Source organism: Oreochromis aureus, linkage group 8 (genome assembly GCF_013358895.1).
Source record: "Oreochromis aureus strain Israel breed Guangdong linkage group 8, ZZ_aureus, whole genome shotgun sequence".
Lineage (NCBI taxonomy): Eukaryota > Metazoa > Chordata > Actinopteri > Cichliformes > Cichlidae > Oreochromis > Oreochromis aureus.
In genome coordinates this window covers 29,956,587-29,983,030 of record NC_052949.1, presented here as the reverse complement: position 1 = coordinate 29,983,030, position 26,444 = coordinate 29,956,587, and the positions used below count along the sequence as shown (strand labels likewise).

At 42.5% G+C, this 26,444-nt stretch overlaps 1 protein-coding gene across 3 annotated transcripts in view; it reads right to left on the bottom strand.

Annotated features, from left to right (window-relative positions):
• jmjd1cb (jumonji domain containing 1Cb) overlaps positions 1 to 26,444 on the bottom strand; it is a 112,734-nt gene that overhangs the window by 56,247 nt on the left and 30,043 nt on the right. For all 3 annotated transcript variants that reach the window (XM_031739661.2, XM_031739667.2, XM_039616051.1), the window contains exon 2: positions 11,413 to 11,604. In XM_031739661.2, coding sequence (XP_031595521.1) covers positions 11,413 to 11,604 — 192 coding nt within the window. The remainder of the gene's footprint in view (positions 1 to 11,412; positions 11,605 to 26,444) is intronic.

Here is a 26,444-nt window from a genome sequence, read left to right as displayed (position 1 = left end):
CCGACACACAGGAGGTGATGAGCATGACCATGAAAGGTTAGTGAGATTCAGCACCTTACAGTAATGTGGAGTGGGCAGGTCCTCAATTAAATCACACATCTGAAAGATAAGTTTAAATGGCCATGGTAGTAAATACACTAGAGGGCTGCCCAGTTACTGTCATTTATAGTGACCTCTTATCAGCTTCAAAGTGATAAAACCCATAAAGCCCATAAATCCAACAGGTGCATGGAAATGTGCTGTGGTTAACATGACGGTCAGGAATCTCTCCTGTCAGATACAACGAAAATATCTGAGACATTTCTGTGCAATATCCTTCTGTTTATTACTATCATCATCATTATTACTATTATTATTATTACATCACTGTAGAATTCAACAGGTCTGTTCATTTAACTTATTTGGTACTGTGAACGGACCAAACTTCAGTCAGGAGAACGACTGAGATAATCCATCCACAATACCAGGTTAGTCATTAATATACTGCTGCATGGGCTGGGCTGTAGTTACATCGCAAGGGTTTAAACACTGAGCTTTAAAATGAACAGTGGTGATAAAAACTGAGAGAGGCCGACAGTGATCACTGCCTGTTTCTGTTCAGATTAAATAGAACAAGATACAAACATTAAAACATGTTAAAAACACAACAGGCTTAATAAACACAGAGTAGTTTGGACCTGGAAAGCAGGATTCATTACGTCATCACTTACAGACCGGATATCCTTTTAGGATTGAGCGGTAAAACTAACTAAGAACCACAACTTTAAAATAATGATAAATGGTAAACGGCCATATTTATAAAGTGCTTTTGTAGTTTTTGGTTCAAATTTTAGTTTAAATCATTTGAGAGACAAATAAGCAGCAACAACGTAAAGCAGAAAATGTAAGCTGTCTCTACTGTAAGAACGAGAAAACAACACGAGCGGCTACAACACTGTGTACAATGTTTCAAGGAAGCATTTAGGATTCACAGGGACCAGACAGAATTAAGTGTTTGCTAATACCTAACTGGCAGTCTAATACAACACACTGCAAACAGCAGAGTGAAGTTACAGAAAACCATGATTAGGGAAAACACACCACATAGTGAAGATGTTCAACCCTTAAAATGTTTAAATTGTGTTTGTATCTCTGCTGAATGGAAGCAGAGAACAGCAAAACTACAGTAAAGAGAGGCAAAAGCAAATCCTGTCTCACATAAAACCTCATCTACCTCTGGAAAGACAGGAAACTCACATTAAAGTGCCACCAGACTTATTTCCCACACACACCGCAACACACACAAAGTGAATGGGGAGGATGAGCGCTTCCTCTACAGTCCTGTTAATAACAACAAAGTGAGAGGAAAGCACATACAGCTGTGTGTGTGTCGGGTGTGTGTGACCGTATTTAGATGTGTACATTTTTCTTCCATACAACAGTGCATCCTGGGAGCAGCTGTTATATTTACATGTAACGAGCAGACACCGACATGCAGGACGAGGCATGCTGTCACAGACAGAGAGGAATGGCACATAAAGGTCACTTTTCTCTGGGCTCAGCAGAAAACAAACACAGGACCAAACTATGTGTGTCTGCACATAAAGCGTAGTGCAAAGTAGCTGCAGCACCGGTGCTCCATCTCTGTCAGACAGGAGGCATTCAGGCACAGAATTAAGCCGTTTCATCCCAGACCTCAGTATGTAATGACTATTACTGGGAGGGAAAGACAAAAGAAACTAGATTTCAAGCAGAAAGATCAGCTCCTGGTCTTGTTTTAGGCTGGACACTGAGGATGGGCTTTGTCAGACAGCAGGTCTAATTACCAAAGTACTGTAGCAAAATTCTTATTTTCAGCTCAAATCTGCTAATTATTAATTATTTCATCATTAACTGTTAGTTCCTGACTCATCACGTCTCCATGTTAGGGTTAAATTATTGTGGTATGTGGTGTGTGGTGTGCTCACAGACATATTCAATCTGTCCTTGGCCCACGCTGTGGTACCGGCCTGCTTCAAATCCACCTCCATCGTCCCGATACCCAAAAACTCCAACCCATCTAGCCTCAATGACTACCGCCCAGTAGCACTCACCCCCATCATCACTAAGTGCTTAGAGCAGCTGGTCTTAGCACACTTCAAATCCTGTCTCCCCCCCACCCTGGACCCCCACCAATTTGCATACCGCCAGAACAGGAGCACAGAGGATGCAGTCTCCATCGCACTGCACTCTGTCCTCTCACACCTGGACAACAACAACACCTACGCCAGAATGCTGTTTATAGACTTCAGTTCAGCATTCAACACAATCCACCCCTCACAACTCATCAGGAAACTGACAGACCTGGGCATCAGTTCCCTCATCTGCAAATGGTTACTGGACTTCCTGACCAACCGCCCCCAACATGTCCGACTGGATAAACGCTGCTCATCAACAATCACAATGAACACCGGTGTACCACAGGGCTGTGTGATGAGCCCTTTCCTCTACTCCTTCTTCACCCACGACTGCAGACCTGCTGATGGTTCCAACACCATCATTAAGTTTGCAGATGACACCACGGTGATTGGCCTCATCAGTGACAACGATGAAGCCGCCTACAGGGAGGAGGTGGATCATCTGGCTGAGTGGTGCGACACAAACAACCTGCTGCTTAACACCGAGAAGACTAAGGAGCTCATCGTGGACTACAGGAGGAATGCTGACCCACATCCACCCATCCACATTAAGGGGACGGCTGTGGAGCGTGTGAGCAGCTTCAAGTTCCTGGGAGTCCACATCTCCGAGGATCTCACCTGGACGACCAACTGCTCCAAGCTGGTCAAGAAGGCTCACCAGCGCCTCTTCTTCTTGAGGACTCTGAGGAAGAACCACCTGTCCTCAGACATCCTGGTGAACTTCTATCGCTGCACCATCGAGAGCATCCTGACCAACTGTATAACAGTCTGGTACGGGAACTGCTCTGCCTCGGACCGAAGGCGTTGCAGAGGGTCGTGAAAACCGCCCAGCGCATCGCCGAGCACCACTTCCTGCCATAAAGGACATCTACAGGAAGCGGTGTCTGAAAAGGGCTGGGAAAATCATCAGAGACCCCAGTCACCCATCACATGGACTCTTCACCTCCTGCCCTCTGGGAGGCGCTACAGGAGCCTCCGGACTAAGACCACCAGGTACCGGAACAGCTTCTTCCCCACAGCTGTCAGACTCCTGAACTCTGCCTCCTGACATCTGACCCACGTTAAACTCATGGACTGAACATACACACACCCACAACCACTAGCACTTTACCACTACTGTATAGTTCTGTGTAAATATCATTCTGTACATACGATAATTTTTAATCCTACAACTGTTTATAACTTACATAGTTCACATTCTGTATAACTGTATATCTCAGATTTCTGTATAGTTTTTATTTCATATTTATATCCTGTTCATAGCCTGTACATAGCTTGTACTCACTACAGCCTGTACATACTTATAGTTATAGAATATTCATAACATACTTCACACTGTGTACATTATAACATACCATAATAGACCCATTTCTGTAATATACTTACACATCTCTATTATTGCTAATATATATTGTAATATATCTATATCACGGCTAAAGCACTTTCTGGATGGATGCAAACTGCATTTCGTTGCCCTGTACCTGTGCATGTGCAATGACAATAAAGTTGAATTCTATTCTATTCTATTCTATTCTTATCTCTCTTTATACAACTTCATACAAGCCCTTTTATTTCTCTGCTTTTTATCCAATATTCAGACACCAGTGGATGCATCAGTGACCAACCTGAGGTCAGTATCTAGCCCAACTACACTTAGACTGGTGCGGCCAAGGATCAATCCACCAACCATGACCTCCTCTACCTCCTGAGGTACAACCAGAAGTAGTTCATAAAGTTAATGCTGTTACCACATGTTAAACTCTCACTTTGGAGGAGCTCATGGTGCTGTCTAATGCAGCAGGCATGTAAAAGACTTCCAGCAACAACTGGAAGCAACACAATGATTTCAAGTATCAAATTTTAGTTATTACCACCGAGTCTCATTAGTCTGGTCTGTCACTGTCTTCACTGCGATACTGTAAAGCAGTATTTTTAGAGCAAAGTGATGATTGTGGCACATGAAAATCAGAGCACTGTGCTGAGCAGGCTGATGTCTGAAGTTCACATTTGTGTCCACAAAAAGAACCTGATCAAGCATTTGTAACGACTGCAATGAGAGGCAGAGAAAGAACATAAAAGGATCCTGACATTTTATCTCACTTCAGTTACGCTGTTCTCGTGCCAAATCACAATAGCAAATGCCTCGAGGTGATTTTTATATTGTAAGATAAAGACCCTACAATGTTACAGAGAAAACCCCAACAATCAGGTGACCTCCTATGATCAAGCAGTGTGACGATGGTGGGAAGGAGAAACTCCTTCTCAGGAAGAAACCTCCGGCAGAACCAGGCTCACTGAGGAGCTCCCACCAGCTGAGGATGACGGGAGGAAGACAGGACAGAGACATACTGTCAATTTAAGCAATAAATGCATTGCAGTGTATGAACACATAGTGGGTGAAAAAGGTGAGTGAAGAAGAAACACCCAGTGCATCATGGGAATCCCCGGCAGCCTACGTCTATTGCAGCATAACTGAGGGAGGATTCAGGGTCACCTGGTCCAGCCCTAACTATATGCTTTAGCAAAAAGGAAAGTTTGAAGCCTAATCTTGAAAGTAGAGATAGTGTCTGTCTCCTGAATCCAAACTGGAAGCTGGTTCCACAGAAGAGGGGCCTGAAAACTGAAGGCTCTGCCTCCCATTCTACTTTTAAATACTCTAGGAACAACAAGTAGGCCTGCAGTGTGAGAGCGAAGTGCTCTAATGGGGTGATATGGTACTACAAGGTCATTAAGATAAGATGGGGCCTGATTATTTAAGACCTTGTATGTGAGGAGCAGGATTTTGAACTCTGTGCTCTCTCTTTCTAGTCCCTGTCAGGACTCTTGCTGCATGCCACCAGTTCTCTAAGTAAATATATTCCTAAAGGTGCCACTGACATGAAATTATCATCAGATGTCGGTAACAACACTTTCAAGCCACACATGCAAAGAAATCAAACCATAGATGTAAATAAATAATGTGTAAGAATGAGAAATGACACAGGGAAAATGTATTGAACACAATGACATTTATTTATTACTTTATACAAAAGTGTATGCTGGTGATGACGGTTTCATGACACCTTCTGTATGGAGAAACCAGTCCCATCATTGCTCAGGTGTGACGTTGACCCCTTCACCACACAGTCTATAAATCCCGAATGCTCCGTGGATCCTTCCCACAGATTCAGGTCAGGTGACTGTCTGGGTCATTCTAGCAGCTTTACTTTCTGTCTCTGAAACCAACAGACTTTCCTCAAAGTTACAAACTTTGGGATCAATGTCTTGTTGAAACCTTGTTGGTGGTGTTTTTAGGCTGAGGTGCAAACATGGTGGGTATTACAGCATTCAAATAGTTCAATTTTGGTTTATCTGACCAAACTATATTCTCCCATATTGTCGTTTTACTAAGATTGCTATTATGTGACCAGGATGCAGGTTCAGATATGAAGCTGTATACTTGCACTATATGCAAACCTCCTTTTTTGGGCTGGTCCATTAGGGGTCGCCTCAGCAGATCATCCCCCTCTACCTCACCCTCTCCTCCACTACATCCATGAACCTTATGTGTGGTCTTTCGCTTTTCCTCAATAAATGCTAAATTAAAAGCCCTCACTGAAGTAATTTTGAGAAAAAAAACAAAACAAAACAGGGGAGTGGGGGTGAAATTAGACACAACAGAGACACATAGACAGTGTTGTTCTGCTGTATCTATGGGAGACTAGAGGAAAGCAACATACAGCCAGAGGAAAACAGAGCAAAGTAAACACAAGAGAGCTAAATTAAAGCCAAATGTCTATGTCTGTCTGTGTGTGTGTGTGTGTGTGTGTGTGTGTGTGTGTGTGTGTGTGTGTGTGTGTGTGTGTGCGTGTGCGTGTGTGTGTGTGTGTGTGTGTGTGTGTGTGTGTGTGTGTGTGTGTGTGTGCGCGTGTGCGCGTGTGCGCGTATGTGCGCGCGCAGGGACTCTGGGGGATGGGACCTGTCTTGGTGAGTTATGGAGCGGGTGTAAGCAGGGTGGGGTCACTGGGAACTCTACAGCATAAGAGACCCAACCTAAACATGCAGCCTGTGGCAGGTCCTGTCTCAGGCACATTCACCTCACATACAGCTGTGGTCAGAAGTTTACATACAGTCATCATAAACATCAATGTCAAGTTAACTCTGGGCTTTTCATATTTCTTTGAACAGCTATTTTTCCAGGGTGGGACGATGGTACAGCACACAGACTCTAAAAATCAAGAACTAGGTGCACAAGTTTGAATTTATTTTGGATTTTCTTAAATACACACAGAGTCAACAGTATATATGCAGGCTCACATATGGCTACACAAACATGTCTTTTAACTTGACAAGACAAAGGCCTACTAACTTCTCATAAGTGCTCATGATTCGCTACAGCTGGCAGTTTGACAGCAGTCATTGGATTGACCAATACTCAGAACAACGGGAAAGTCCAAGGAGCAAGATGTAAGAAGCAAAGTTGGAGATTTACACAAGTTGGGAGGATCTCTTGGAGCCATGTGTAAACAACTGCAGATTCCAGACTCATCATTTCAAACAATCATATGTACATACAGGTTACTGAGACGTGTCAATGCTTTGCCAAGTTCTGAAAGGAGACCCAAACTGTCACTTTCACATGAGAACAAACTGATTAAACATGCGACTTTGTGCCTAACAATAACCTACAACTATAGAATAAAAAAATAACCAGTTTTATGCATTTATGAGCCTTTAACATATCATAAAGGCATTATATGCTTTTTGTTTCACTGCCAATAGGGGAAACAGGCCAAATAGTTCTACAGCATGGCATGTAATGAATATGATAATATGCAACATTTTGTTGTTATTGTAAAGTTCATTACAACGACGTAACATCATGTCCTTATGTATAATTGGATGTGTGTCAATAACTGGGCTGTGACTCAGATACAATGATATCAAACTACTAACAACAAACTAATGTGATTTCTGTTAAGTGTTTGTTTGTTCAAATCCAAATGTTGTAACAGTGAGAGGGCACCTGGTCTGAACCCGGAGTTTACACCCCCAGGCTGAAAGTAAGACGAATGTGGAGCTTACAAAAAAAGACACCCTTACACTTATCATAAGATAATGCAAAGAAGAAATGACAATAATGAAACTTTGGGATCTATGAGATCATAAAATCAGAAAGAGTGGAGAAAAGAAATGAGCTTTTTTACTCAGCAGGTTTCGTTCACAGCTCTCTGCTAACACAAAAACAGGAATATATTTAAGCTTTGAATGTAGCTAACATTTTAGCTAGGTTACTTCTAGTTGCCCTCATGGTTATCAGATTACAGGATCCTCCTACAGCCGCACCTACAACTGTTACAGCTGTTACTACTGAAAGTCATTCATATTCTATTAATACTCTCAATAAACCTCACACACAATTTTCCTTTACCGCTGGGTCGACTTCTGCTGTCACCATGCTGCCTTTGCTCTTTACATCTAAACAGAACTATCTGGCTTCAGTGAATAATTACACACCTCCATGGACAATCTGCAAACTTCATCCAAACTATGGTTAACTCTCGCTAGCGACCTCAAAGAAACTGATGGACATTTTACTGTCATACTGAAGATGAAACATAGAGATGACAGCAGCAATGAACATGGCTGTATAGCTTATTTATAGATGTGCATTTTGGTATATTAGCAGCTGGAGGATACATGGACAACAGACCTTGGGACACTGAGACTAGCAGATCCTCCCATATTACAGCAGCTCTGCAGACAGACTTATACAAACACATGTATGAACCACACAAATACATAATCAGTCCAGACTTTTCTGTAAACTCAGAGTGAGCTTCAAAAGAAACAAAACACACAGAGAAAAGCCCAGACAGAGAGATGAATGACAATAATTAATAGTGAATTAATACTGATAAGAGCAACAGCCCCTCTGTGTGTGTCTGTGTGCACACTTATACGTGTTTGTGAGGACCAAGAATTCGACTGTTACTATACTTGTGGGGTCCAAACGCCCGTCCCCACAAGTTTTGAAGGCATGTTTGAGGCTCAGATTGGTTTGAGTGGCAGGGTTACAGTTAGGTTATGGTTAGGGTTCATTTTTGATGGTTAGGGTTAAGGTAAGCGGCTAGGGAAAGCATTATGTCAATTAGATGTCCTCACTAAGATATAAAAGGCCTGTGTGCATGCGGATGGTTATGCAACAACGTAATAACTGCACAAGTGATCTGCTGGGTCCACTCGCCTGCTCATCTACTCCCGTCTCTGTCTAGCAGCAGCTGCTGGGCTGAAAAATTCAGCCAGCATGGGCCCACATGAGGTTTTAAAGCCACACACTGGAGAACAAAGTGCTTGGAAGTAGTGCAAAGGACTTGGTGTGAGCATGTGCGTGGCCTTAGTGATGAGGGTTACTCAGACCGTGGCTCAGATTGGTGAGGTGAGTGGGCAGGGTGGGGTTTGCTGACAGTCCGAGTGGCTGTTTGAGAGTCTGGAGATGTGGGACCTGACCGACCTGAGGCGCCGACCAGAGGGCAGCGGGTCAATCAGGTATGAGTCTGTACTATATTTCAATGTTGTTGCTATGGCAATAGCAACAGTGTGATAAATCTGTGAGAAACGGGAGGAGCAGTAAGAGAGGCAGAAAAACAACCAGGAAAAAGTGTGCGTGTCTTTGAACTCTTATCTACAATGTGTGTGCCAGATGGCGCTGTGCACTCTGCTATTACATAACCAAAACAGTGAATCACATTTGTACGCACACAGAGAAACAAGCACACAGTCTGAAACTAAATGACATCAATGTCAAACATTTGCAAAGTAAATCCTCCAGTAAGTGACAAACCCAAAAACCTTCAGCTGTGACACTGAGAATAGGAGCTCACAGCTCAGCACCAGCAGACCCACAGGATCATCTCCTGATACAGCGTCAGTCACACGAAGCAGTGCGACATCGAGACAGCGGCATAAACACCACGGCAACCACACTGCCACCACACCAAAGTGTGTGTATGACGCAAGCCGCAGAGCAGACCGAGCCTCACGTGATCACTGACACACACTTTGAAGGCCACTTACAGACATGTATTTTCACTAAGGTGAAACGTATGTTCCAAACCAGTCTCTGTGGCTCTGCCATTGGCTGAGCCACAGAGACTGAGGATGTTGGGTTCAGTCCACTTGAATCTAATCTGTGCTTTTTACAGATGATGTGATTCTGCTGACTTTATCCAGGGATGACCTCCTGCTTACACTCGTGCTACTGGAGCTCTTGCAGAGTGTGAAGCAGCTGGGATGAGGATGAGCACTTCCTCTCCTCCCCAAGCAGAGGACTTCAGGTAACCATCAAATAACACAGCAACAAATCGCTCGCCCATATTCTTCTGCTTATCTGAACTTGAGTTGCGAGGGCAGCAGCCTAAGCAAGGAAACCTAGACCCCCCTCTTGCCAGCCACCTCCTACAGCTTATTCACCTCAGTACCTCCTCCTGGTACAACATGCCTGGCCAGAAACACCTTAGCCAGTAGGCGACTGCCTCAGCTGGCTCCTTTCGATGTGGAGTAGTGGCTCTGCTCTGAGCTCTAAGGGAAAGACCATGCAGCCTTCAGAGAAAGCTGATTTCTGCCACTTATATCTGCGATCTCATTGTTTCACCTTTTAAGAATGAACAATAACCGTATTAACAAAAAGATCAGGCACAGTTTAACAGATGACGGTTTTCAACTACAGTGCTCCATCTGATGGCAAATGGCTGCATTACATTTAGGACAACAATTTACCTGGGCCTGATTTTAATTGTAAACCAATTAGATTACAGGACTAGTAAGTCTGGTACAAACGACTGACAATAGCATAGACTAGTCCTCCAGTTAACTAGTCACGAACATCCCGACTTCATCTTTACCTCAATGACTGCACAGTGCCCAGGTTCTGTTGCTGCAAAACAACCCAAATCATCCCCCACCACCACGCCTGACATCATTCACTGGTATGAGCTGGTTTTGCCCATATTCTCCAGTTGGTTTCTGAACATAGCACTGGGAATTATGGCCAAGCATCTCCATTTTGGTCTCGTCTGGCCAAAACACATTATTCCAGGAGTCCTGTGGACTTTTCAGACACAACTTTGCTTCATTCTCTCTTTTTTTTTTTTTTTTTAAGTGTAGTGTCATGAACATTTATCATGGTCACAGAACTCATCCAGTTCTTTTTCGGAGCATTGCACTCTGAATCTGCTGGGACGTCCACTCCGCTGTGTAAATACACCTCTGAATGCTCCACACCAAACTGTCACAACCGCTGCTTCCACACAGCTCGTCACACTTGCTGATCATAAATGAATTTAAAATGATATATTAGTTCATTTAAAAGAGATTTTGGAGGATATATTGTCAGAATCACTGGAATCAGCCTTTGTTTGTGCCATTAATCAGTAAACACAACAACAGTGACCAACATACGTCTCCTACATCATCAGTACTGTGAAAGACCTGATAGATTTTGAGAAAGTCCTGGACGGTATCCTAGAAATACCAGGAACACCTTTTCAATATTACTACACACCTGCACATAGTGACAAAGTATCCACTGTGGCATAATATGGTACTGTATTATTGATCTGTATCAACTATGCACCCTCCTAACTCACAGCTATGATCATGGGGTGTAAAGATTAGAAGAAAACAGATAATAATAAACAGTTTATCATCACTATTGTTCACAGTCATCATCATCATCATCATCATCATCATCATGCAGCAGGCAGCTACACCTGCTAGCTGTGTGCTACATAGAGCCAGATGAGATAAAGCTAACATGAGTTTTTACTGATGACAGAATAATTTGTGCCACGAAATCAGACCACGTGGATGATAACAATAATCCAGGTTCATACAAGTTCAGCAGCTGTGACTGTGTGCAGAAAACCTAACCCTGGACACCAGCTGCAGAGGACGCATGTTGGCTGTGAGTAATCATAGCTGAGCAGCTGAAGAACCTAAAACTTCATCAGTTCACTGATGATTGACAAGAAATGGAAAAGCATGACAAAGTGCCAAAGAAAAAACAGCCAGAGTCAAACAAGTTTATAGAAAAGCTGGTAAACAGGAACACCTTTATGCAAAACCAGAGAGACAATCCACATAGCAGCATATAAAAGACAAGAGAGAACAGAATACTTGGAGCTCCACGCTGTGGGAGATGCATAACAGCATAGTCAACTTGGCTGGCCACTATCATTATCGTGCCCAGCCTATAAATAGCAAACACAGGTCTTACCAGGGCAGGCCACTGTATGTGTTTGGCCTTGGATCCCTGCAGTAGGCCTCCTGCCCCTCCTCCTGCTGCTGCTGCGCCCTCCTTCCTCTTGGCCCAGACCAGCTGATGCTCTAGTAGAAACAGTTGGAAATCCTCATAGACCTTCACCCACTCCCTCTTGTCCCACTCCTGGTCATCAAACTCCACATATACCTGTATACGACACAGCAGAAGGAAAGCACACAAAAAATTGTTAATAACCGATAAAATTAACGCAATGAGTATCGTTTGGTTTAGCTCATCAAGACCCACATTAAACATCTGTTACACACAGGACGAGGAAGAAGAGGAGTTAAGAGATAAGACAAAGAGTAATAGCTCTCACACACAATGCAAATAAGTAGGATTTACAGACAGATAATGCTGGATAATAAAACAATAAAGATAATTATCATAAAATAAGTTAACCTCGATGTAAGTATGACGCGATCAATAGAAAGTTAGAAACTCATTTCATCCATGTTTGGACAGACAACGTGACAGACCAATGACAACCATAATAGCACCACACAGAACCAATCACGTGACTGGGACAGACTTCATGTTAGGTTGATTTACTCAGACAAAAGTAGGAGCAGCCAGCAGAAGCACACGTGCTAATGTTTGGGCTACAGCAGCCGTACACACCAGCACGCTGGGAGCGTCAAAACATGGATAGTGACAGAGTTAACGACCACGAATCCAACAGGAAAAAAAGAAGAGAGCAACAGGCGCCAAAGCATGTTTCCATAAAAGGCAGGTAACGCCACAAATCATGTTTACCACCAGTGCAGAGCAGACTTTACAGTCCCAGACATTTGGACAGGCACTTTGTCCACACAAAATACAGTAACATCACAAATGCAACATGATCCGGAGTATAGAAAGACAGTCGCACAGCTGAGCCACAGGTGAGCCTCACTGACCACCTGATTCATGTTTAGTTCAAATGACTCAGAGGACGACTGCATGTATACAGACACAAAGCACGTACGACAAGTCTGATCAGTCTGCATCCGTTCTTTAGTATTCAAACGCTGCATAGCTGACAGTCAGAAGATACTCCAGTGACTGACTGTTGCACGTGTGTGTGTGTGTGTGTGTGTGTGTGTGTTAGGTAGTGATCATCTCTCTCTCTCTCTCTCCCCATCCTCATCATTTACTCCCCCCTCTCTCTCTGCTTCCTCTCCCTCCTGTAACTCATCCCCTCCCCCACTCTTTCCTCCACGAGCAGAGAGACAGAGGAAGAGAGACCAGCGAGTGCATCTCTCTCCTCATTCAGCCTCCCACCCACTCCGTCTCCCACAATGCACTGCTGCAGTCGACTGAGTGATAGCTCCCAGCCAGCACACGCTGAGGACATCATTGTCGTGCCGTCTTTGTTTACCCTTGCTGTGTTATCGCCACATATTACTCATCTGTTTATTACTGCGTACATTTATCCTCCACTTCAAATTCAACACTGGTCTCCTTTATTTCGTTTGGCAGAGTAGTACTCATTCCTTTACACCTAACCCATCACCCTCATCACCCTTCCCTGCTCATGTGATCATCCATCCATCCCTCCGTCCGTCCATCCGTCCATCCATCCTGGTGTGTGTCTGTCATTCATTTTAATTAGCTTCATATTCTTTCAGTGCTTTCCCTTCATTTCATTCTGGGGCACAACCAGCAGTTACTTTACTCACTGGTTCACTGACCTACTCTAGTTATCTGATATAAACGTACAGTTTAGCTCTTACGGTGTTTATCCTAACCTGTAAGTGTCATATTAAACATACTTTTTTTTATATACAGGTGAGGAAAGCGGCAAATGCAGCCAATAAGTTAGCTGTAACTAAGCGAATCATGCCATCATTCATTCTTACTGGTTTCATCATTATACTGGTGTCATTATCATCAGGATCGTTAAAATGCATACCTTCTGTCACCACTGAAGAGATAACGTCATTCCAGCTGTTTCCACTGATAACCACCACTGTTTGTCTTTAAACAAGGCAAACTGAAACGTTATCACTTCATGCTATAGGAAGACACTGATCACCACACTTTAGAGTAAACAATGTGCGATTTTACAGTTGTGCCAAGTGCTCAGATCAGAGAAGAACGAGTGAGATAAAAAGAAGTGCTGCTAAGATACAGTCATAAAAGAAATTACATGATTGTCCTTCTATCCATATAGACGTGAATCCAGACAAACTCAACAAGACGTTTGGCAAGTCATCCTTCTAACTTCAGGAGAATCAGGATTAGAACAAAATAAAACCAAAAGCTCAGAGAAAATGAGCTGCTGGCCTGATCAGAACAGTGACAGTGTTTCAATTAAACTCACCTAAAAACAGCTAAATCTATCATACTTAAATTGTTTTTTGCTGTCAGAATCCTATTTTCACTTTAAAGTGAAACATACAGAAAGGCAAAGATACTGAACATTCACCACTAAAGATACACGTGCAAAACATGTAGTATGTAGCTCATACAGACTGAATTATCCATTTAAAAGTACACTTATAATAAGCTAAAGCAATCGTTATAAATAAAAATATTGATAAAAACAAAGAGTGTTTCAAAAATCAACAAAGCAAAATAGAATTTAAAATGTCAGAAAATGATATCAGCTCACAGGGGAAATGGTGTAAAAGCACAGAGTTGGAATAATACAATGAGAAATCAATAAAGTGTTCTATTGTACAGTTATAGATTTATTATAGATTTCTTGTATCTGTCCTCGTGGCAGCGGAGCTTAAACAGCCCTGCCTCCCGTCCACAGCGTGATCAGTAAACGTCGTCTCCACCACGGCTGTTTCCATTTGAATGAGTTATTTAAATACTATTACAGTATGTAAAACCTCAGCTTTAAGATAAACATCAAAGAATCCAAGTAAGAGAACAACAGTCAGTAACCAAATGAGGAGGCCTGTTTGACTTTACCCACTGGAATCTCTAAACAAATACCTATGTGAGTGTGTGCGCTGTGTGGGATCAGTGTGATGGGTCACATTCTCCTCACAGCGATCGGCTTCATCCATCTCTACAATCTGGAGATTTCACTCTCAGTCGAGCACAAGAGACGTGACGACGACAGGGAGAGTGAGACGTTCCTGCAGAACCCGTCTGCGTCTCTCAGCAGCGCACAAACCGGAGCTTGGCTCACGCGCGGGACGTCTCAGATAGATGAATGCATCTCATAGTGCACTGAGCATTTAGACAAACCTGCAGGAGAAGGAATGCAGGGGAGGAGAGCTGCACAGTCTGTTCCACTGTCGGGATGATCCGTCTGCTAGCACATGTTACTCACTAAATGACTGAACAGCCTGAGACATTCACAGCAAGGAAGACATGATACATACATGCAGACGTATGCAGATGCACACACATGTAGAACTCAGTCAAGAAAAACACACGATAGGAATTGAAAAATGGAGAGTCTGGTGAGTCGGTTGCTATAGTAACTGAAGGTCGCACTAAGCATTGGCTATGTACACACACACACACACACACACACACACACACACACACACACACCTAGTTTCCTATCGAATCTTTGTGTGTGTCTTTTTTTGATTTCCACCTTTCACTTGCAGCTTCACGTGCAGCTCAGCGTCTCGTTCAGCTTTAAATATTTCAAGGCCTTGAGCGTGCAGATGCAAGGTCAGGGGCAGAGAGGGGCAAGCAAAGTTTATGAAGATGTCACATATTTTCTGTGTACAGATGATTTAGTGTCTGATTGTTTTGGAGGTGTGTTTAGCAGTGCAGCAGAGTATAATCTGCCCATCACTAACAGCTGCAGAGCTGCGTTCTGGCTGGCTGCACCGACGGCCGCTGGCAGCCAATGAGCACAAGTCATGAAAATACAGAACCAATGAGGAGAGTGCAGCCAAATCTGCTTTTTAAACTGAGCACCAGGGGAAGCTGGAAAAAACACAACCACACACAAGAAAGAATACAGAGGAGAACAAAGGTTGTGACTGTGACCACTGAGAGAGCACTTGATGACCATGATGACAACAGCAAGGTGTTTCCAGTGGATTTACTTACATGCATAACCATAAAGCACAAACATGCACATATAAAATGCTTGCATGGAAATGGAAATGCTTTGGCCTTTATATGAGACTTCTTTAGTCCACTGCACGAAGCATACATGAATGTGCAGGTAAACCATTCTAAACAATCACTTCATGTTTTTGAACATGTCAACATCACATACAGCTGCAGCAAACCAGGAGACTGAAACCCTTCTGTGAGAGTTTTGTGATTGCTCTGACTGCAGGACAAATACGTACTCTGTCTTTAATTTCCTTTCTCTTATTACAATGAAAAATATCTATGAAAATATGAAAAGAGTCGACAGAGTGATTCAGTGTGACATTTTTAACCCCTCTGATGACTTCATAACTTTCACAAGCAGCTACACCCTCTTCCTTTTCTCTCCATCTCCCTCTATATCTGTCTGAGCTCCAGTCTTACCCTCCAAAAAGTCATGTCCACACAGGCACGCACACACACGCACGCGCACACACACGCACACGCACGCGCACACACACGCACACGCACGCACGCACACACACAGTTCTATTCTGCTTGCCAAAAAGTCTAATCTGATTTACTGAGCTTGACTGGAGAGAAAACATGCATGCTAGCCAAGCTAAAAAGACTTCTTTATCCCCTTTACCCCCAACCTCCACTGCCTCACACACAGAATAGGAAGCAAGCACACAAACACACTTAGAACAAGTAAGGAGATTTAAACTCAAGCCTTTCCATCACCATCCGCAGTAACAGGAGAAAGAAAAGTTACATCTGTCACACTGTCACCACAAACAAGCCCATCCTTTATACTACTTTGAGTACTTGTGTATTTGTGATATTATTACATACACTGTTAAAAAAAGAAATCCTAGAAAAACAGTAATATTCCGGCAGCTGGGGCGCCAAAATACTACCAGAAAATAATAGAAAATAACTTTCTCATAAAAATACGGTTATTTTCAGTAATGACAATACAGTTTGTTGCCCTAATTTTACTGGGATTTTGCCTTTTTCAAGTGCTTTTAAACATTAAATTAGGAACATGTTAATGTGATTAAACAATGAAATATGAATATGAATAATAATACTTAAATGTACAGAAATATACAGTTAACAGTTGGTTTAAATAATAATGGATTGCATGCCCTGGCAGAGGCGAGGCTGCCATATCGCACCATCGGCCCCTCTGGCCATCGCCAGTAGGCGGTAGGTGAAGAGTCTTGACCACGGACACAACGACAGAGAGTGTCCGAGCCGGGGCTCGAACCGGCACCCTTCTGATTACAAGGCGAACTGCCAACTCTTGAGCCACGATCGCCCTAAGTAGCAATGATAATAATTATTATTTGATGTAAAAAAAGTTTATGAGAATCATTTTATATATTTTTCCATAGCATTACATTTGAATTTAACAGTTCAATCTTTCAAGTAACGGACACATATTTGTGACATCATGATAGATTTGTGAATGTATTTTAACAGTCTAAATATGCATATGTACAGATACATTTAAAAAAACCAAGAAAATTATGTTTTATTACATTTACAGTGATTTTACGTTATTTTACATTTATGTAAATTTAATGCTATTCTAGAAGAACAGAACAAAACTGTAAAATACCTTTATATTAGGATTTTTTTTTTTACAGTGTACAATGACTAGAAGACACTGTAGGCTCACATAGGGCTGACTCGAGGAATGAACAGGCAGACGAATGCAGAGATACAAAGGGAGTGAACTTGCACCATGAAGAGGTGAATCTGTGTCACATTACATAAACACACAAATCTGCAGTTTGGTACAAATCTGCATATCAGCTAAAGCATATCAGCTGGGGACTGTGGATTCCCCTCATATCAATGATCATCAGATACAGACACAAGAAAAAGGGAGAGTCAACAGTATGTAGTGACAAAACAAGGAGTTATAAAAATACTCACAGCAAAATAAATTTGGAAGGAAGAGAGGTGAACTACTGGGAAACCAAATGAGCATGAACCAGGCTTACATTACTGTAACCAAGGTGCCACGTAGCAACAAATGATGCTGGAGCATTTTAGAGTTAGAGAATATCAATCAGCAGAGGCCAGAGAGACACGGTGAGACAGCCTTTCACAGAGATGGTCCCCAAGAGGCAAATAAATATATGAAGCAGCTCATGAAATGTGTGCCAGTCTACCTTGCTGCAGAGATGGTTATGATCTCCCAAGTTATAAATAAATTGATATATAACTTCATCCCTTTTCTGTGAGGAAGGCAACACCATTAGCATGTGTTAAAATGTTAACATTCAGGGTCTCGTCTGATTTATCGAACATCTTTAATCTTTAATAACAATCATCTTTATTCATATTCACCAACTGAACAACATGGTGCTTCACAAGTAAACAAACTCCAACACAACAGAGACAGACAGGACTCTGTGAGGAGGGAAGACTGTCTCTTTTGTGGAAGGTCACTGGGTTAGAAATAACACGAAGGCGAGAGATACAATAAGAGAGCAGATGAGTTGAAGTAATACTCAATGACAGCATGAAGCCACATCCCTTCTTCTAGAAGGTCATCTCTCTCTGCTCGCACCACGTTGGAAACAAACAGAGACACGATGTGTAGCGTAGAGACATGCAACACAACAGAACTGAAACCATGAACATGTGGAAGAAAGTGGAACAAGCCAAGAGCTTGAGACAAACATGTAGAGTGAGCAACAGACAGATAAAGGAAAGTAAACGGCCTCGAGCAGAGTCGTGTGATCCAGCTTTTCCTGCCGCTCTCCTCGTGAGAGATGTGTGGGCTCAGGAGCCAGGAGGGACTGTGAGGTGAGAGGAAAAGACGAAAATCCAAAAATATGCAGCGCTGCGGACGCTTTAAGAGAAAACACATTTTTGTCGTTGTAGCGTGATATGATCCAAAGCAACCAGGAGAAGGAGTAAAACAGTTGTCCAGTGTTGTGCTTACAGGACAGTCACACATCCCAGAGCATGTTTATGGACGCACGACATGTCGAAATTTCAGAAGCTTGTTTGTTTTAAATTTCAACATTAAAGCTCTTGAAAATCAGAAGTACAACATCTCAAATTAATACAATATTCTATTTCAGACCCGAACAAACACCATGAACCTCTGGGTTTAGTGCAGAACAAGAAACCATAGGCATGAGGAGGTGAGCCACACAAGGTCACTGATGAAAATTAATTATTATTAGTAATGGAAAGTTGACTGTGTGGGAAACGTGTGGTAGGAGAAGGTGCACAGAGATGACCGCAGCCTTCAGAGGATCGTTCAGAAAAGCTGATTCAGGAATTTCAGAGTGCTTCCCAAGGAGCCGACTGAAGCTGGTGGGAGTGTATGGAGATGTATGGAGATGCATGCTGGCAGACCAGTGTGAAGTGTCTGTTTATGGTCATCTGTTGGCTGGTCCAAATCTAAAGTCACATATTTGCTCACATACAGAGATGGCAATTTCTTTACATTTCCTACAGAGAAACTATGAGGAAGGCCAACCCAGTAACACTTCAGCCGACCGCCTCCATGCAGTGCCGCTTTAAGGCAGTAATTTGTGGTAAAGGTGAGTATTAATAAAGGTACTTTTCAGAATCCTTTCTCGATAGATCTTTATGATCAAAATATTCTAATGTGAGACACTCGATTTATGATATTCATGAACTCTAAATCACGATCAATAGAAGATAAAAGAAGCCCTGAAACATTTCACTTTACACACAATGAATATAGAATGTGAGAATTTATGAACTGTATAAACATCTTCATGATATTCATCATTTATTATTGTAGTCAGTATTAAATACATCTATAAAAGTATCATTTGTCATTTTGTTGGCTCTTTGGACCTCATCATGAGACCGAGCATGTGTCCCCGACCTCACTGAGGTGTCTCGCATTTGTTTGGTTTTGTATTATTATTGGTTTGTTTTCCATCCATCTACCCATCTCTTTACAGGAATAAGATCCCTTAGACTGACACACGCACACACACACACACACACACACACACACACACACACACACACACACACACACACACACACACACACACACACACACACACACACACACACACACACACACACACACACACACACACACACACACACACACACACACACCCCTTGTTTAACTCCAAAAGCAGCCTGCAGTCTTTTACCTGTGTAGTCCAAATGAATCCCACTAACTACACTGACCTGCTGACAGGAAAACCCAATTTGTTTCTCAACTTTAGTCTTTAAGACCAACTCTGTCTCTGATCTGTTCAGTAGTCAGACTTTATTAAACTGCCTTTCACACTTTTCTGGAACTTCAATGAAGTTTGATAATTGATCATTATCAAAGGAGACTTGGTAAAGTTTCTGCAACCCTCAAACAAAGCCTACAATGCATGGGTTGTTGCATGGCTTCCTTCCACAGTGCAAAGACATAACATAGCCATGGATGTGAGACAGCTAAAACACTTAATTGCACTTGCAGCTATGCAAACCTCGTGTGAAATATCAACTCCTGATGGGAACAGAGAAGCCGACTTCTGAGGGGAACCAAATAAAGAACTAAATGTTGAATATTCAGCAGAATATGAGGACACAAACTGAAGGAAAAAGAAGGCAGCGCTTTCTTCTCTGCATTGTCCCCCTCCCTCTTCTCTCACTCCCTGTCTCCTGATAATACAGCTCTAATAATAGTCTAGTTGCAGCGAGACAATCGTTCAGTGGAATCTAGGGCAGCCACTGCAGAGCCAGTATGGGGAAATCCCTCCTGTCCTCTCCAGCCTGCATGCCTGCCTGTGCGCTCTGCATCTGTGTGGGTGTTTTCAGTTCATGCTGCACAGGAGGAAAGAGACGACTTGTGACTTTTTACGTTACATTTAAAGATCTTTATCCTGAAAATCGGCCGACAACTCAGCCATTTCTTTGACACGTGGCCTCCCAAATATGTGTCCCTCGGCATGTGGGAGCCTCCTACAGTGGGGGGGATAATGAATAAATAAAACTGACAAGCTCTGGACAGAAACAGCATAAATGGACTCAACATATCTGTGCATTCATCATACTGTAAGCTGTAAACTCGTGTTCCTCTGTGGCGCGTCGGGGTCAGCTTTGGTCTGTGCTCACACTGAGGTTGGTCTCTGGATAAACAACTGTGACAAACATCTGCACAACGCCACCTCTGTGGATGTGTCACAGTGCTTCAGGGCTGTTTAATAATCCTCTGTAGTCTGGCTTTATTGTATGAACAACCACAAGCTGCCCGAGAATTACTCGCTGTCTCAGCAGTTATTCTCTCCAACAAAGAGCTACTTACTGAATATAACCAAGAGCTGTCAAAGCTTGAAGCTTGAACTGCTTCCGTTCCATAAGATCCTACACAGGCCTTAATGATTTCTCCTTTACTCTTGATAATATGCAGGTTAAGATCTTTTGTGCTACAAACATAGAAATGAGATTTGGAGCTGGGTGGGGACGAGGTGCCATTAAGCATCACCTCATTAATGTCACTGGTAAATAGTGACCTGCACGTTTTTATATTTTTCCTCAGCTCTCAGAGAAGATTTCTGGATGAAGTGAAGGAGTGCATGCAGAGAGGGTCGGATGTTAGGAATTCTTCTCTGTTTGGCACTGAATCAATGCACCGACTGCGTGGGCATTTCTAAACTGATGACATCCTTTACAAGAGAGATCTGTATTTCAGAACTGAGCTAGACTAGACTGTGCTATACTGTAAACTGTTTTTCACAATGGTGCTGTGCCTGGAGACACCAGCTGGGATTTAGTCTCATCCTAGCTTCCATCGATGCGACTGTTTTGTACGTATTACATAATGACAAACATGGAGGTCAAACTCCAGCTGTTATCAGCTGGAAAGTGACAGTTGTGCAATATTACACAGCCAACAGCAACAACAGTGTATTAGTAAACCTGAAGTAGTTTGATTACACTCAGTGAGCAAAAAAGAAAAAATGAAAGCAGTTCAGAGACACATGTTCACTGTACCAGGAACACTGTCAACAGTAACAGAAACAGGTAAGGCCTGGATTCAGCTACCACGTCCTAATAGTGAACTTTTTAAACCAGTGGCATCCAGTCAGGGGTTCAGTTAACTGCTAATGGTCCCACATGTATAAGAAAATAATGTATTCTTCAAGGGTTTATCCCTAAATTTAAATGGAGATATTTTTCCTTGTGAACTCCTGGATATTCAAAAACAAACCTTCAGCCTCTCGGGGATAACGCCGTCTATTTTTTCCTCTGTCACATTAGGAAGTAGCTTTAGCTTTAGTAGCGAGGCATTCTGGAGTTTAAGCCAACATGGCACTAAACAACGAAGACACACATCCATGAAACATGGGCCCTTCACACAAGCTGGCCCAATGTCTCCTCATCAGAATAAATGTTTATGCCAACTGTAGTCTGCCAGTCTAGATGCACTGCAATAATATTAATGTAAATGACTCGAGCCTTTGTAAAAGAAAAGGAAAAAGAAAGGCTTCTCTGTCTGTGGGTGGAGGAAAAATCCTTCTGTTGGTTTTACTACAGCAGGAAAAAACATAATGCTGGAACTTTATTGTTGTCAGGTATGTATATGTACATGCATGTATGAGCTGAAACAGCTGCTGCTGTCTTCACACAACAACAACAGTCTGTGCTGGATCATTTCTTTAGTATGACTATGGAAACACCGACTGAAACCATGACAAATAACTAAAACAAAGATGCTTCACACGAACCCAAACGCTAGGGCTAGTCTCCTGAATGCCCTGTGGTGTAGTGCCAGGTCACCTTAATCGACTGGGCTTCTAGTAGCGACTCATGTGACTGCACCAAGTCTCAACTGTGTGTGCGCGCTCATGAGAAAGGATGAAGGAGGCAGAGAGAGAGAATGTGTGAGCCTGCAAAACTCTGCTGAGGTCTCTAGGCAGGAGTTTCCACACATGCACATACCCAGCAAGCTCTGGGGTTGATACAGTGAACAAAGAAGACTTCTATTCAAGTGAGCATTCACAAGTAGGTCTGCATCGAGTTAGAAGAGCTAAAAGTTTGTGTGTGTGAAGCATGTGTGCTGAAGAAAACAGTCTCTGACATCTCCAGCTTACAGAGGAACACCCTGGTACGTTAGTGTTTCCACCTTAAAAAGCACTTCACACCTCAGCATAGATGAGTTCAAGTTTCTGCTCGTGTGTCGTCATGTACCTGCTCATAGTGTGCGCTGGACTCCAGATTATTGTTCTACTTGGTGTGCAAAGGCCACTTCAGCCATGAGCTTTAAGAGTAACTACTACTACTGTAGTTCTTGTAGTTTTTCTGTCTTTCCCCTGAGTAACCATGTGGATAGGAATGCCTCTAAAACAAGCCATATCTGTACTGTGGCATTTTCACAAGCATCAACACCGGCTGGTACAGAGCTAAAACTCACTAAAAGTTAAAACAGTGGCAGGTTAAGGCTCACTTTATGTGGTTTACATGCAATTCAGACTTTAAAAAATAACCACAGTTATAATGACATAAACAAAAGGCATGACATAAATAATGCCATCTGATTTTACATGGATCAATTAAACTGCTAACAGTAAACTGAGTGTCAATGCATTTCAAATACGGTCAAAGTCAGCCTGCAGTTTCATTTTATTTGACTTTGTGTTAATAAATGTACAGCAGTCCCTCGTTTATCGCGGGAGTTACGTTCTAAAAATAACCCGCGATAGGTGAAATCTGTGAAGTAGCCAACTTTATTTTTACAATTATTATAGATGTTTTAAAAACCCGTCACTACACACTTTATACACTTTCCTCAGACAGGCATGAACATCTTCACACTTTTCTCTCCTGTTTAAACACAAAGTTCAAACCTTCGTAGAAAAATAAGTCCAGTATTACAGAATGAAACCAAAGACACCTGCAGGTGACGACGTTTCATCGACATTGTTGTTTGTTGGGGAGGAAACTTACAAACATACAGTGCAGACCTTCAGAGTCACACTGCTGGGATCCAAGATTTATGTAAATTTGACAAGCTGAACGCTTTCTGTACTGTACAGGAGACACGGCACGAGATTGACTGACAAAGGTCTACAGCCAATCAGGATGCAGAACACAATGCGCTGCAATAAAAAAAGAATTTTTTTTTTTTAAAAAGCCTGCAAAATTGCACAGAAAAAAATCGGCGAAACAGCGAGGCCACGAAAGGTGAACTGCGTTATAGCGAGGGAGCGCTGTATTGAAATGATGTTTTCAGACAACGTCAGACTGTTTTGTTCTGCTCTGTTCCCCTGTAAATGTTGGGGACCAAAGCTGACCGTTTTCACTCATATTTAACCTTCAAGCTTTGTAGGGTCTCTTTGAGTGTATTAAGTCAGTCCATTGTTCCTCTTTTAAACTGAATTAATTCCAATCAGTTAACTCTGTGCTGCCGGTCACTGCAGCCAGCCATGGAGGCAATGCTCATAACTTATTCTTAATCATTCAAAATCACTTGGTATCATTCTGCAACCCCACACTGCACTGCTGTTTTTTCTGTCACCACTGTGGAGACATGAAGCCATGAACAACACATGGGCAGATGTTACTAAGACTTGAACATCTGTCCTGTTACATACTTCTTAACTGGCAGTTCACAACAGGTAACACACCTTAAAGATCAGCTTTGTTTCAGACACAAACTAAGTCACAACTCAAACTAGTCAGTTTGGATGCCCAAACGATAGGAACGCTTTTTTGGTTTGAAATAGGAAAGCAAAGAATTCAGACATTAAAGCCTTTTGTACCCATGGTAATAAAGTGTGTCTAAGGGCAGAGAACAGAATGTTATATCATTAAAAACACTGTCTCTTCTAAGCGCTCCGTCACATACGCGGGCTGAGCGTTACCTGCCTGAAATCTGATTCCACACACACCCTCCCAACCAGCAGGAGGGTGGGAAGTTGGTTTCCACAGGCTCTTATTCTAGTAGTGTAAATTACCATAAATGAACCAGCAACACACACACGCACGCACACGCACACGCACACACACACACACACACACACACACACACACTCTCGTGTTGCATAGCAGAAGACATCACTGGAGGCACTTGGAGAAATGCAATTGTCTGTTACTTACCCCTCTAACCTGTCCTCTGCCTAACCCATAAAACTTCTCTTTGTGCTTTCCGTCTCTTATCACTTCACTTAGTGGACGAAAACGTTAAAATAATCCAGTTTCTTTTCCATTTGTACGCGAATCTGATACATTACAGCTAAGCAAGCAAGTGCTCTCTGCATAGTTAAGACGCAGTACAAAAAAGATTTCAAGTTAAAGATACGGACTTGGCACTTGTTATCAGATGGTGAAGTTAATAATTGGACGACCAATTATCCTCATATGACACAAGATGAAGTGAGATGAAGAGCACGAAGGTTTTGTATAACCATGACACACAAGATCCACATTCATATTTAGAGATGTTGACCCACTCAAGCCTGACAGTGAACTCTTCACAGCAGTTACCAACCAACAGTCACAGCGAGCTGCCCTGCTCTTGTTAAAAATGCTCCAGAGATAGATAGATAGCTAGAATGAAAGTCCTGCATGAACGCTGAGATTAAATATGGCTTCTACTTTAAATTGATCTGAGTAAGTAAGACTAGAAAAGTGCAGGTACTTTGACCACTGCCTCAGATTTTCATTGATGACGTGTGTTCAGGTAAAGGCTTCTTCCCAGCTACAAAGTGAGCAGACCTGAAAGTATACTGGAGGATGTGTAAAGGATTTACAAGCTCTTAAGAGGATTTATGTATTGTGGCAATGACAGCCAGTAAATGTGTGGAAGGAAGGACGATATAGCTATAGGGTATATGTCCTAACCACTAATATGACTGACACACCTGGGATTTCCAAAAATCCATGTTGTGTTCATTTCACTCTTATTAGCAGTGCATGTGTCATTTCCTCCTCCACACATGAACCACCATGACAGCAGCACACATACTGTTAGAGTGAGTGCCTCCAAACAGGAGTGGTCCACAGTCCTTCAGGCTCCGAGCAATTAATATGCAGCCAGAGACAAGCAGAGGCAAGCAGTGATGTAACGATAGACGCATTCATCCAGTGCTGCTGGGTTACATGAGACCCGTTCAAAACAAACTAGTGATTCATGCAGAAGGTTCAGATTTCATTAATTACAAAAAACAAGTACAATATAAACAGCATGTCTGCAAGCGGAACTACTTCAAGACTTCCTCGCACCTTTTAAAGACCGAGTGGAACAAAAAAAGATTCTGGCGTAACATCAAGCACAACAGAAAACTAGCTGCCTATTATTGTAAAGTCCCCACGCTGCCAAACCAGCTCTGATCAGGACCCCTGTGGTTCTCCTTCGGTGTCTGCTCCCTTCAGGTTAGCAGGAGATCCCTCAAACAGCAGGGTCAACACCCTGAGGTTTTTGTTGCATCTCTGCACAATCATTGCCGTGTGGCAAAGTACATTTCCATGCACTGAAAGAGGCCTTTACTGAGGACTGTCAGTGCGATGGGAGATTGGTCTGTAATACTGTTAATGTGGGAAGTGCATGTCAGAGTAACATCTTGATTAAACAAAAGATCCAAAGTTTCCCACTCGCACAGTAAGAACAGGAACATTTTGTAGCAGCTTTTATGTTTACTTAAATAAAAACACTGTTACTCCTGGAAGGTTCCAGGTTTTTGCCGTTTGTGGATAACGGCTCTCACTGTGGTTCGCTGGAGTCCCACAGCTTTAGAAATGTCTCTCTAACCTTTTCCAGACTGACAGATCCCAGTTACTTTGTTTCTCATTTGTTCCTGAATTTCCTTGGGTTGCAGCATGATGTTTTTTGTGTTTACTTGCGTTATCTTTGTCTAATATTTAAATTTGTTTGATAAAACATTCACACCACTGTATTTCTTCCATGGTTATCGAGGTGTTTGAAAATGGAAATCAACTATTGTGCTGTTCTGGTCTCACCGACCAACAGCAGC